Raw genomic sequence first — 14,182 nt, forward strand, 5'->3', positions numbered from 1 at the left:
CCCACCCATCAGCTTTCCCACCCCTAACACTGCCAATTGTGTTAGTATGAACGACCAGCCAAGCTGATAGCAATGCGGAGAGCTGGGCTCGAACCCAGCGTCTCCTGCATTGGTGGCGAGCGCCTTGCCCACTACACCACCTAGCCGCCCCTCCTCTTTCTGAATCTTCATATTGTGGATATATCCCTCCATAGCGTATTGTAACCCCTTTTGTCGGGAACTGGAGGATATTGCTGTGTTATTGCTCCAAAATTAGTCTGTTAAGGCGACGTTATGGAGACCCTCCATGCTAGCTTTGTTGAACGTATCTGGCTCTCAGACGGAACAACAGTAACCAAGGGGGGCGGGGCTTTGCGATAGGTAAATTATTTCTAAATGAATGACAATAATTATTGTAAGTAGCAAATACTCCCATCCTAGTTTGTGATGATTCTATGATAAACTGTTTATTTATGCTTGACCATACTGTATATCTGTGTCATTTGTTAATAAGAGGTAGAAGTGTTTAGGTACACTGAATGGAATATGGCTCCCTCTAGTGTCCAAGATGCAAATAAAAGTTGACACAGGCTCTAATGTTAATTGACAACCCCTTGTTGTTGAAACAGAGTAGGAGGAATGAATATGTTAAACTCTGTCACGTTAACACAGCCAAAGGTTCTACTGTTTGTTTGTCTGTGTGATTGATTGCAATGCAGGATTTTCTTGATAACGTAAATCGTGATACAAAAGGGTAAAGGTTTATCAGCATACATTACAGACTTAAGAGTCCCCCCCAAAAAAACGATAAGCCACACCAGGACCATCAAGCACAAAAGCTCCATAAAAAAGAAGAGATGCCACCTCAGTCGTAGCAGCCCATTACTCAGGACTGAGTCATCGATCACATTAGTTTCTAGGACCTGGAGGTAGTGAAGCCCAACCCAAGGAGTGGTAATTATGATTAACAGCTAAACTAGAGGTAAAATGGACACATAGCTTGAATACCACGTCTCCAAGGGGATATTTCACTTCAGTAGCACTTGTCAAGAGGTGTCACACCTCTGTCTGAGGTCATCTACAAGTATAGCTAGCAACTTTGTCATTTGCGGTCAATACCACCAGTCCTCCCAGGTGTCAGGCTCCCCATTCGCTTCCATTCATTTCAGGGACCTAGTCTAAATATAGTTCTTAAAGTATAACCCTACTGCTGAATTTAACTAAAAGATAATTCTGAGTGAAAGGTAACATGTTTGTTTTGTATATTGACAAGTTCTACTAAGTGAAACATGCCTTTAATGAAATGTTGGATATGTTGTGCTTTTTGTGACCGTAGTTTTTGTCCTATACCTAGTGTACATGTACTCCTCTTGCCTTGTTTTGTGTACCCGTGTCTTCCATTGGCCTATCTCAAACCTCAGTTTGTCAGAGGGAAGCAACAGTTGTGATTGGAGGATCAAGAAAAAGGGGCAGGTTTGAGACAGGTCAGGTGTGATGTCACATGGACACCAGCAGTGGCCCTCCTCATCTCTAGGGGACTGTAGGGCCAGACCCCTCACTGTACCTGAAGAAGTCTTCCAGACCAAACGCATGACTGTTTGTATCCACGTTGTATCCAAGACATTTGGAGAACTATTTGGATACATCTGCATATATATCCCTGTTCACTTACCTCATACATACCTGTATATATTCCATACCTACTCCTACTAGTTATATCACTGGCCAGTATGGCTTACCACCATGGTATATTTATCACTCTACATAATTATACTGTACCTACATCAGTTTAGCATATATTAATCAGTAGCTTGTTATATATATATCACATTTAATCACTTGTACATTGTATATTGTTTACAATCTAAACAACACTTTACCATTACATGCACACAATAAATGTGGATCTAATCGGATTATAAAAAAGTAAATACTAAAGTCTCACAAGATAATGATCTATGAAATATTGAGAATGTTAATTGAAAAACACCCTCATCATACAGTTATCACACACTATTACCATATGAATCAATATGTTGAAGATCAAATTCATTATCAAGCAGATAGTGATTTATGGTTATATAGTTATTGAAAAAGGTCCCAGAAAACATTGCAATATTTAATGTATTTTTTCCATATGGCCCAGCCCTGCCCCCTAGGGACACGTGTAACAAACTGCTCAGAGGACGTCCGTTGAAAACTAGTCCAGAATAATTAAGATACTGCAATCCAATGCAATGGGGCCAGTTGGTCGCGAGCGTATTGAGGCTGTAGGTTACGTGTCCTTGTGTTTCCATTAGAGGTAGGCTACTATTTTAGTTATGCACCGCCGGTCCATTATTCATTCTGTCGTCTGGCCCGGGGCCACCGTGTCTGTGGGGGGGCGGGGGGGAGCTTCACTTTCTCCCCGTTTCACCCCCTCCTTCCTGTGTGTTTCCTCGCCCCTCCGCTCACGGCCAAACTCCATCACCAGGGGTTTCCCTAGCAACCTGTAACCGTGGACCAACTCCAAGGCTTTCTGGGCTGTTTCTTCATCTGGGGAATAAAAGATGAAAAACACCTTATAATGCTACTTGTAACAGTGTTTACACTGGGCGAGCACGTATCCCTCGCTTCTCCTATTCTTGTGTCTTTCTTTGGTAATGTCCTGCAGACCAAGACAAACCCTTAAAAATTTGCTCTTAAAATGTAAAAAAAAAAAAAAAAAAAGAGAAATAAAGCCAATATTATGAAATTCTGCTGGTATTTATAAAAATAATTATCTTAATTGGGAATTTTGGATATAATAGCAGAAACATGAAAACTCTTTATAAACCTGTTATATGGCAGTGTATTGCCTTTTTTGTCTGGCTTTGCATTCTCTATTCTATTGAATTCTATTGAATGCTCTATTCAATATTAACGTAATATTGTAATAAAACTGTTTTGCTGATGGTGCTCCTTCATCTGAAAATAGCCAACACACTCCAGTCATTCAGGGTTGAGAGAGTCGAGCATTAACCCTTGATCAATATTCACAAAAGCCTCCCAGAGTAAGGAGTGCTGATCTGGGGTCAGTGTACCAGGAACACTCGTCTTCATGACCTTATTAAAACCCAACACACCGAAGCTGACTCGAGATCAGCTCTGTATGGACCACGGCCCTGTTTTCCACCCTATGTAATGTGAGCCGGTCGGGAAAGGTCTCCCAGGCGTGTTACCTGAGAGTGTGATGAAGGCCTGACCCTTCAGTCTGCCAGTCAGGAGGCGGTAGAGGAGAGGCGGGCCATCGGGGGGCTCGAACCTGGAGAACAGGGACACCAGCTGGGCCACAGATGCCTGCACGCTCAGGTTCTTCACACACAGAACCTACGGAGAGCCACAGGGACCAGAACACGTAAAAACGTCTGCTTGAAGAGGCAGTACGTGAATGGACCCATCTCAAAACCCTGCCCTCCTCCGATCATAACTGTTGCTGATTATGGTGGGCCACCACAAATGATGATGTTTGCGAAACACTGGAGGAAAAGGGGGAATAGCCAGTAAATACTGGCTTCAAGACGAGTAAAGGGAACACATGGAATGGAGAGACGATGAATGTGTTTTTTTGTTTTGTTTCTTTTACATAACCCAATTGACCCGTCTCAAACCCCGCCCTCTTTTATTGATCCTCCAAGCTGTGGCTTCCCTTGGACAAACATAGGATAATTTGCGGTGGCCCACCAAAATATCAAGCAGGCCCACAACAAATATATTTCCCAAACGGATACAATGACACATTCATAAATTAGGGATGTCCCGATCAGATTGGGAGCTGATCGTGGGATATTTTAAATCGATCAGTTTTGATCAAATTCAAATCCTTTTTATTTAGTTAAAAAAATTAATGAAAACCATTAAGTTGTGATGTAGGCCATTTCTTTTTATATACTTGAAGAAGTGTGCACTGTATTATCTAGGAAAATACAAATATCCGACAGGGACTGCGTATCGGCCTATATTCAATATTAAAAAAACTTGATTGGCACGTCACTATCAATACTAGCTCTTCTGTCCCAGCTTGCCACCACCACAAATAGGAAACAGTGTCTTCCAATGGGCTTTTACAGTTAAGCATAAAAGACTAGATCTACTAATTTAATTAAATAAATGTCATGTCACTTTCTATCTTGCAAAGATAACTTACATCTGCCCATTGGTTAGATTTGAAGTTGAACTGAAGGTATCAATAAATCAAGGGAATTAAATATAAACTCAACCCGATACCTTAGAAGGTTCCCCGGGATGATAATTCCTGAACCTTGGGATATTCTGGATCCCTTCCTCCGATTCACGATTCCTCAGAATCTCCTCATCTGGAATATCTTCTATTTCCCCCCCGACAGTCAGTGGACCACCTATCCCCGCCTTCACTGCTCCGCACAGACTTCCGATTGGTGCGCCCACATTTATCCTCTTCGGAGCGGCCAATCGTTGGTGGTGCTCTGGTCTGTTCCGAGGGTGTGCTTGATGATCCGAGGCGGTCGAATTCAACTCCGACCGGCCAGAGAATCCATTTTTGTCTCCCAAAGGTTCCGACCGACAGTCACCCTGTTCTTGTGATCGCTCGACGTCTTTCTGTGAGCTCCGTGATTGGTCAGTGTATTTCTGAGAGCTCTGCGATAGGTCAGAGTCTTTCTGTGGCCTCTGTGATTGGTGAAGTACACTTGTAGGTGGAGGGTGAGGTGGGTGTGTTGCTACAGCAGCGTCCTCCTCCGAGGCCCGTAGTGGACCATGTGTTCTCCCCTCACTGAGAACGTCTCTGTAAAGACAGTCCATTGGATCTGAGGAGGAGGCCCTTTGCTGGCGTTCCTGCTCATCTTCCTCTGTAAAAAGAGAAACACAATAATAGAGGTGTCCGAGAGGTAGAGAGGTCGAATAGAAACCAAAAGGTCGCTGGTTTGATCCCCAGCAGTACTGACAGGAAGGTGTATTCCAGTTACGATAACTAGTGGAGAGGGCTCATACAGAACAGGTAGGACTACGGGTGGAAATTAGCCCTGTGCTATTCCCGGCATATTTAGGTCCTTATCATGCTGTGATGTTACGCATACACTCATGTAAATGATGTTCATTCATTTGGATTGTCCTTAATAAACAAATCTTTAACAAAGCATTTCACTGTGAAGTACATGTAAGTTTATATGTGACAAATAAAAACAAACTTGAACTTGAGGGGGACTGGTATTACATCTGGTGTTACATCTATGGTGCCAACTATCTCTGCCAAAGAGTCCTTGAGCAAGGCACAGAACCCCAAGACTGCTCCTCGCATGCTGCACTGCATGCCACCTTGGTAAATGGACTGACTTTACATAGCAACTTATGCCTCACATTCGCCCATTCCAGGGTTTCCCATCAATGACCTAGACTGTGGCGGCCCGCCAGTCTAATTAGTCCCGCCACAGTTGTATAATGAACCAACTTTCTTTTTATAAAAAAATATATATATATTATTTTTTTTTATATAAAGTTTGCCAATAGGGATGTATCAGTAGTATTGGCAGTGGTAGTAGTCATAATAGTAATCCACTATATTTTTTTATTTTCTAAAAAATAAACCAGTTCAACACAGGTAACCACTTTTGCTTAATTTTTTTGATGGCTCAAATGTATGCTCTAGTCCAGTGGTTCCCAAACCTCTCCTCGAGACACCCCAGCCGTTCCATGTATTTGTTCAATTCCACCACCAGCACACCTGATTCAACTAACGGCTGGGGTGCTTCGAGGAGAGGATTGGGAAGCACTAGTCTAGTAAATTTTGTGTTTTGAGCACAAAGTTCATCATAGATCTAGCCTCTTTATTTTGCTCTCAAAGTGCACCAGATTGATGCATTTAACTTTAAAATGTACACACAAAAAAACCTAGAGGGTCGGAGGTTCACCCCCCATAGTCTGTGAAAATCCTGTGGGAAACACTGCATTCACTCACACATTCACACACCGACAGTAGAGGCAACCGTGCAAGGTGCCAACCTGCTCATCAGGAGCAGTTAGGGGTTGAGTTTCTCGCTCAAGGCCACTTCGACACGCTGCCGGGAGGAGCCAGAATCGAAGCAGGACCCTTCTGATTACCAGATGATTGCTCTACCTCCTGAGCCACTGTCGCCCCCACCTTGGACCTTGACCTCTGAAGAAATGCATGTGTGGTGGGACTGTGTGTATGTGCAACTAGGAGGGGGATATGCGGAAAGACACATTTCAATTGCCTTGTGTGAATTGACAATGAAGTTGATCTTCTAAATCTTCTTCTCATACCTCGGTGATAAAGCGCGTTGAGGAAGCCCAGGCGATCACTGCCGTGGAACAGCGCCCTTTCGATCTCCATTTCCCTGCGTGACAGCGGCCGACTGGCGGCGAAGCGCTGTGGGCGAGACATCAGCTCCTCCCTGGCCGCCATCTTGTCTCTGATCACCTGCAACCGCTGCTGCCGCACAGCCGGAGCCGCACACACACCGTGGACCTGAGAGGGAATAATAATAATAATAATAATTGTAATAGTTCTATTCATTTTGGTCAGTTGGATGTGAAAATGTTAAAGCTCAATATCTCGAAACAGATTGGAACACAGATGAAACCTGGCCATTCCAATCTTAGGCTATGTCAAATATCTTCCCATCTCTCAAATTAATTCTGTGATTTCCGACCTATATACCGTCCAATAAAGCAGAAATAGCCCCCCCCTAATTGCTAAAACAACAAGGTAATATACAATTTGCTACACAAACAAAATGTACCTTTTCTTCCGTCTCAGGCGCATCCTTGCTCTGCCATAGCTGGATCTCGGTGTCTGTGAGTCCCAGCTCCCGCAGGCCGGCGAGCTCTTTCTCCCCGTCCTGGAGGGCCTGGAACTGGGACAGGCTCCTCACTCCGACGGCCTGCTCCCCAAACGGCTTGTACAGGGCCGCTGGAGCAAAACATCGCTTCTTGGCTACACATCTGTATGGGACGAATAATATGAATGTATAATGTCATGGATCCATGCAATGGTATGGATTTTTGCTGTAATGTCCACAATATATATATAATAGACATGAATATCACATTGAAATTGTACTGGAAAACAAAATACTGTTACTTGTACCGTCAAAACGACATCACCCAGCCCTAATTCCAATTAGTGCGAGTTCACACGCTTCAACCAGCCTGGTAGATGATAGAAAACGTGGTGCTCTCTGAAGAATCTACTCTTGATTAGAGAATTAACTCAAGATGTTTTTCTCTATTATTTCATTTTTAACACTTTAATCGCCGGGAACGCCGTAACTCGTCTTTGCTCGCCATGCTCATTCTGCCGAAGACGCCGTAACTCGTCTTTGATATCAATATTTCAAAAATCTGTGATCGAAATCATATTTCTCCTCCGGAGACATGAGATGTACTGGTGAGCTCCACTCAACTGTCTAACGGTTCAAGAGCGCCATCTGGTGGCCGATCGGCAGATCGGCCAACAGGACGTGATGCGCCAAACAGGAAGTGCTCATCCATATTTCGTCCGGGCACTCGCGATCGTTAGCCGGACTCCATCTCAACACACTGGATAATCAATCGCTCGCCCTAACTCAATAAACAACGTTATTTGGACGTATATAGTATTATACAACCTGGAAATTGTTCATCTATATCAACATCCCATAATCGAAAACTGTCTACTCCAAGCTGATCGTCCAACGGCGCGAGGAAGATATGGTAAGATCCAGCGTTATTTTCCAACGTGTTCCATATAAACTGCTCTGATGACCATATGACCCACACTAGACGAATGATATAACGTTGCCCACGGAATTATAAACGACCCCCCGCCCATCCGGTCAATATCAGATGATACGTAGTAACTTCTAGAAGTACCTCCAGTTGAAATTTTTCATCTGGCACCGATCGCTACCAAACTGTATTTGATCATCAATATAATGCATTTGGGGCTATAAATCAAGTTCTGGAGAAAGCTGCAGAAAACGATAAAAACATACTTTAGACCATATTTTAGTATGAATATGTGAATGAAAAAGTATAACGTTGCTACACCCTGAACAATGGATATAGGACATTGAATGGGCCATAATAATGTCAATTTAGCAATAGAATTTAAAAAGTTATAGCCCTGCAAAGAAGGGGAACTTCTCCATAGACAAATAGAGCTGGCTAGGGATGGTAAATTATGAATTTAACCATGGCGATCAAAGTGTTAATTTATTTGCTATTATCACTGTTGTTGTTATTTTTCTTGTATATGTATGTGGGGACGAGTAGGGATGGATACTAGATGTATACCAGTCCAGGATCTATACTGCTGTTCACCCCTTTGTTTGTGTTTATGTCTCTTGTTCTTCGTATGGGTGATGAGTTAAAAAGAAGAAAAAAAAAGTGTCAAGATTTAAAATATGCGTATGTACATTTGTGTGTGTATGTACGTATGCAAGTATGGATATGTAGAGTTATGTATGTGGGTACCGTACACATACTATACCTAAATGTAAAATGACTTTCTTTGACACAATAAAGTATTAAAAAAAATATATATATGTTTTGACACTTGTTTGAAACATATCTGATAATAACTGATCCGAGGATGATCATCCGTGTGCTCCGGTGTCTTCCTCTCCCAACCGATTACTGTGTCTCACTGTATTCCTTATACAACACTGCCTCAACAACACACTTAAAAAAAATCGGGGGGTTGAATTTGGCTGAAGCCATCGACATCCAAAAGTTGATTCAAAACACTTTTAAATGTGACACTTCACACACCATTTCTTTTTTATGAAATAGCCTAACTCTCATACAGCATGGGAAAAAACCCTGTAAAAAAAAGAAGAACACTAATCGACTTAATCCTAGTCGACTATGACCAAACCGACCCATTAATCCATTCGTCGACAAAGAGTGGACAGCCCTACGCGTATATTTACAATATTAAAAAAAGAAAGTAGAGAAATTAGAGATGTGAAGAGTAGGGATGCCCCGATCGATCGGCCACCGATCGTTATCGGCCGATAATCAGTATAAATATGCGATCGGGGAATTCCGATAATTAGTCATATTCGCCGATCGCGGAAACTGATCAAGTGGATATCTCACTCGCTTGTCTCAGACGCACAGGACCTGCAAACTGCTCCTCCTCCCTAGCCCCGCCCGTACCCGTGTAGAGTTTGTAAACACAGAGGACGCGCGGACCTCCTCTGCTGAGTCTAGATAGTGCATTCGACCTGAGCTAACGTTAGCTACCTAGCTATCGTTACTGTTTAAACAAAACAAAATCAACTATTCACTTTTAGTAGGCATTGTCTAACGGTATTTAGCCGGCTAGCTACTGATAGCTCCGGATATCAACAAATGCCCCAGGAAGTCTAGTAGCCCATGTTGATATCTCCGTTAGCTTGCGTTAGCTGACGTTAGTTCACGGTTCAAAACGAAATGTCCGATTGAACTAAATAGTTGTCTTTTTTTTTTTTTTTGTCTTTTTCCCCCTCCATTTTCCTCCGATTTTCTCCCATCCCAATGTTAGTCGTATGCCAATTCCCAGTCCCTTCCTGGTCGCTGCGCACTTACCCCCCACAGTCAGATCATCTGGGAGAGTGGAGGCTACCACGTGCTTCCTCCGACACACGTCCAGCCAATCACCGCTTCTTTTCACCTGGCAGCGTGGATTCTCATCGAGAGGGCGTAGCGTGTGGGAGGACCACACTATCCCCCTCAAGTCCTATCCGCGCTTAGCAGGCGCCCCGACCGAACTGTAGGAGTCGCTGTTTACAACGACCCGGACCCACCCCGCCAGCTTCTCCCACCCTCTAATACAGCCAATTGTATTAGTGCAGACGGCCAGCCAAGCTGGTGACAACCCCGGAGCTGTGAGCTGGATTCAGCTCACAGCTCCGGGGTTGGTGACGAACGCAATCTCCGCTCGGCCACCTAACCGCCGACCTAAATAGTTGTCTTAACGTCATCTAGCCGGCTAGCAGTAGCTACAGATAGCTCCTGATATCAATGTCTTATAACATTGATTGAATGCGTATTCGAGCTGAGGGCTTGCTGAATGTGAAATGACCAAAGCATAACGTTACCAAGGCAATAGGGTCCCGCTGCAGCGCCGGAGAATCCTTTTTGGAGCTAGGGCTACTAGAGTACACACAGACAGTGGAGCTGTTTGCAGATAGCGAGCATTTTGACTTGTTGCGTGGTGGCGATGTCTCGCAGATAGGCCTGCCACGATAACACATTTTGCTGGGCGATTAATTGCCCCCGAAAATATCGCGATAAGCGATATTATTGCGACCGGTTAGAGCATTTTTTTGAGAAATTTATTTCCCAAAACTTTTATTTTGAAGCCCACCGCTCCGTCTTTTCCGGTGTTTAAGACTTTTATTTTGAAGCCCACCGACCGGACCGGAAGTATTGTTGTGATTATCCTAGCCGACAACTTGTCTCGTCCGGTTGTGTTTTTTAGTTTTAACGTTAGCTACTAACGTTAGATGCAGCTACTACAGGCAATCAACGATGAGGAGGAAGCGTCAAAGCAGTATATAATAGAATAGCTGTGGTGCGTAGGCACTGCAGCACGACTCGAAAACGACCCGTTATAATAAATTAATTCATGTTTAACTTGTCCCCGTCTCCAGTCCTTTGACTAGCCCCACCCGTTCATTGTAAACAATGATGCATGTAATTGTATTAACGTTATTCTGTGTTATTCTAACGTTACACTACAAATAACGCTACTTGGTTAAAAGGAGCAACACTATTGAGAAATGTAGTTAAGCTATATGTGGCGTTGCTACTGCCCCACGGAGCTCCCGTGCTGTGCTCTGTAGTAACGCCAGCGGCCCCCCACACGGAGAGAGACTGACAAGGGGCACTGGTTCCGCCTCATTAAAACAAACGCGCAAATAGCAATTAATCGCGCCCGTCAAAATCATTGCATTCATTTTAATTATCGCGGCAATTAATCGATTTATTGCTTATCGCGGCAGGCCTACTCGCAGATAATACAAGTACAAGTCTAATTATATAATATATATATTTTATTAAAAAAAAAAAAAAAAAATTATATAAAACAATTTTTAATTTCTTTTTAATCAAAAACGATCGGTATCGGCCGATATGGCTCACGACGATCGGTGATCGGTATCGGTGGCAAAAAACGTGATCGGGGCATCCCTAGTGAAGAGCCATACTCGTCCACACAGTCCCTCACCGGTCGACGTCCACATCGGTGTCCAGCTGCTGTAGGAGAAGACTATGCAGCTGCCTCTGTCCCTCCGTCTCCTGCTCGTCCAACACCGGGCCGTCCTCACAGGCGTGGCGGCTCACCCTGTCAGACACACAACAGGGAAGGGGAAAGGTGTTTAAAAGGTTATCTCATTAAGATATTTGATTGTTTTGAATGAGAACCATGTGTAGACCCAATTACATTTCACGGAATAAGCAATAGGGGGGGACAGGGTTGGGGAGACACAGGAGAGGAAGGCTGAGAGGGGGACGGAGTTGGGGAGACACAGGAGAGGAAGGCTGAGAGGGGGACGGAGTAGGGGAGACACAGGAGAGGAAGGCTGAGAGGGGGACGGAGTAGGGGAGACACAGGAGAGGGGGACAGAGTAGGGGAGGTACAGGAGAGGAAGGCTGAGAGGAGGACAGAGTTGGGGAGACACAAGAGAGGAAGGCTGAGAGGGGGACAGAGTAGGGGAGACACAGGAGAGGGGGACATAGTAGGGGAGGTACAGGAGAGGAAGGCTGAGAGGAGGACAGAGTTGGGGAGACACAGGAGAGGAAGGCTGAGAGGGGGACGGAGTAGGGGAGACACAGGAGAGGAAGGCTGAGAGGGGGACGGAGTTGGGGAGACACAGGAGAGGAAGGCTGAGAGGGGGACGGCGTAGGAGAAACACAGGAGAGGGGGACAGAGTAGGGGAGGTACAGGAGAGGAAGGCTGAGAGGGGGACAGAGTAGGGGAGGTACAGGAGAGGAAGGCTGAGAGGGGGACGGCGTAGGAGAAACACAGGAGAGGGGGACAGAGTAGGGGAGGTACAGGAGAGGAAGGCTGAGAGGGGGACAGAGTAGGGGAGACACGGGAGAGGAAGACTGATAGGGGGACAGAGTTGGGGAGACACGGGAGAGGAAGACTGATAGGGGGACAGAGTAGGGGAGACACGGGAGAGGAAGACTGATAGGGGACAGAGTAGGGCAGATAGAGTAGAGAAGGTCTTGAGACTGCTCTGATAGATAAACAACTTCAGCTCATGTGAACACACTAGAAACCTTGATTGGCTCAAGTGTTATTGGGGAGAAGACGTTCATACTGTTACGTTCCTAACGTTACCAAGACCACCCTCGTATCGTAGCTCATTATGCCCAACACATTACAGCAAAATTGTACTCTCTTTTGAAACAGGGTCAGGACTTTAAATACAATCACAACGGTCTAATCTTAGCTTCTCGTCCAGAGGTTAGGTGTCTGCAAACTGCAATCCAAAATAGCTAACGTTAGCACAACGACTCTGCGGCTACAAACATTAACGTTAGCTAGACACCTTGTAACATTCTTTGGCCATATGCGTATACAGTCTAATTATAAACTGCTTGATTCGGGTGACAATATATGTAATAAATCACTATAAGCCTGTTTTAATGTGAAGCAGGGTGAGGGCATTGCTTACCGTCGCATGCTTCCGTTGATGTTGTTGTTCTTCCTGCAGCGGCGTGGCCGTGTGGGATCATGGGAGGTTTTGATTGATTGATTGAAAACTTTATTAACAGATTGCAGAATGGGTAGAATAAGGTACAGCTCAATACACACAATTGTTAAGGGGATGCAGACCAGAGAAAGACTTTTGTTTACATCAGGGTCCCCCATTTTCAATTCATCATAACATTTATGACATACATGAGATAGACTGTACTGCTACATCTAGAAATTTCTGACATACCAGATCTACAAATACAGTACTGTTTGTGATACAAAAAGAGTCTAAAAAAGAGAATATACATTTGAGGGGGAAGAAACTGTACATTGGAGGGGGTTGGGTTAGGACATTTACAGGGGCCAGTTTCGAATTGCAGCCTCCCGTAGGTGCTTTTTGGTTTTGAAAGTGGGTAGTGATTCGACAGCTGTGGGTAGGGCGTTCCACATTGATGTGGCATAATTGCGAAACGTGTTTAGTCCCTTGTTTGAGTCGAATCTGGGTTTAACATGATTTGTGGAGCTCCCTCTGGTGTTGTGGTTGTGGTATTCACTGACCTTTGGGAGGTATTTTGACATGTGTCAGTGGCGAATCCTCCTGGAAGCCAAGGAAGCAAGGCTTCCCCATTAAAATATGAACAGTAAAAAATTTACAATTTTTTTTAATTTAAATAAAAAATAAAAATAATATATATTTTTTATATAGTTTACAATAATAATTAAAAATTAAAAATTTTCATCTCTGTGTTATAATTTTTTTTGTTGAATTTTCTCCCTCTTCTCCTTCTCACTCTCTCTAACACTGTCAGACTCACTGAGGCAGGCTGGCAGTCACTCTGTGCTCAGTCACTGTAGCTCAGGCAGAATATAGAGCAGAGGGGAGGGGGGAGGGGTCTTTTTCAAGCGTCCACCATGTGATTCATGGTTGTGGAGTCCACAACCAATTATTAGCCAATAAGATTTGAGCATAATAAAGGGGTTCCCACACCTTAACACGGTCCGTCTGACAGCGAAGCACTCTAGCGTCTTCAAATTTGCCGCCCTGGAGGTGGGCCAGTCCAGAACATTTCCACCGATTGACCAATCAAATCACATTAAAAGCTAAACATCGCCTCTGTGAAACTGCGTTGGGGAAAATATACACGCCTCGCGGCCACGTTCGAATCAAAACAACGCTTAGGCTGGAGGGAACCCCGGAGATAGCTACCTAACGTTATGTGAGTCTTAATGTCTAAACAAACAGCATTGTTTGATTGATTGAAATTCGGATTCCTCTCTCGGATTAATTCATTGAGGAGACCTGAAATTCGCTCAGCTGCAGAAAAGTTTAGGAGAATACCCACAGGACTTGGAGAACTTTGTCGACGTTGCTTTACTAACCAAGGCGCGTCAGCTGCAACAACGGTGACTGTGAGTACCTAATAACCTAATAACTTTTCATAAGTGATGCCGCTGTGTGTGTGTGTGTGTGTGTGTGTGTGTGTGTGTGTGTGTGTGTGTGTGTGTGTGTGTGTG

The 14,182-nt window shown here is 44.3% G+C and overlaps 1 protein-coding gene across 1 annotated transcript; it reads right to left on the reverse strand.

Annotated features, from left to right (window-relative positions):
• Positions 1-1,816: 1,816 nt before the first annotated feature.
• rbm41 (RNA binding motif protein 41) lies at positions 1,817-12,690 on the reverse strand. The gene is made up of 7 exons (XM_084319989.1): positions 12,645-12,690; positions 11,189-11,305; positions 6,735-6,936; positions 6,256-6,460; positions 4,225-4,823; positions 3,180-3,327; positions 1,817-2,514 (listed from the first exon to the last, which is right to left on the reverse strand). The coding sequence occupies exons 1-7, from the start codon at positions 12,650-12,652 to the stop codon at positions 2,321-2,323; spliced, it is 1,473 nt and encodes a 490-aa protein (XP_084176115.1). The 5' UTR covers positions 12,653-12,690; the 3' UTR covers positions 1,817-2,320.
• Positions 12,691-14,182: the final 1,492 nt, after the last annotated feature.

The sequence above is a fragment of the Notolepis coatsorum genome, assembly GCF_963971535.1.
Source record: "Notolepis coatsorum genome assembly, chromosome: 8".
Taxonomy (NCBI): domain Eukaryota; kingdom Metazoa; phylum Chordata; class Actinopteri; order Aulopiformes; family Paralepididae; genus Notolepis; species Notolepis coatsorum.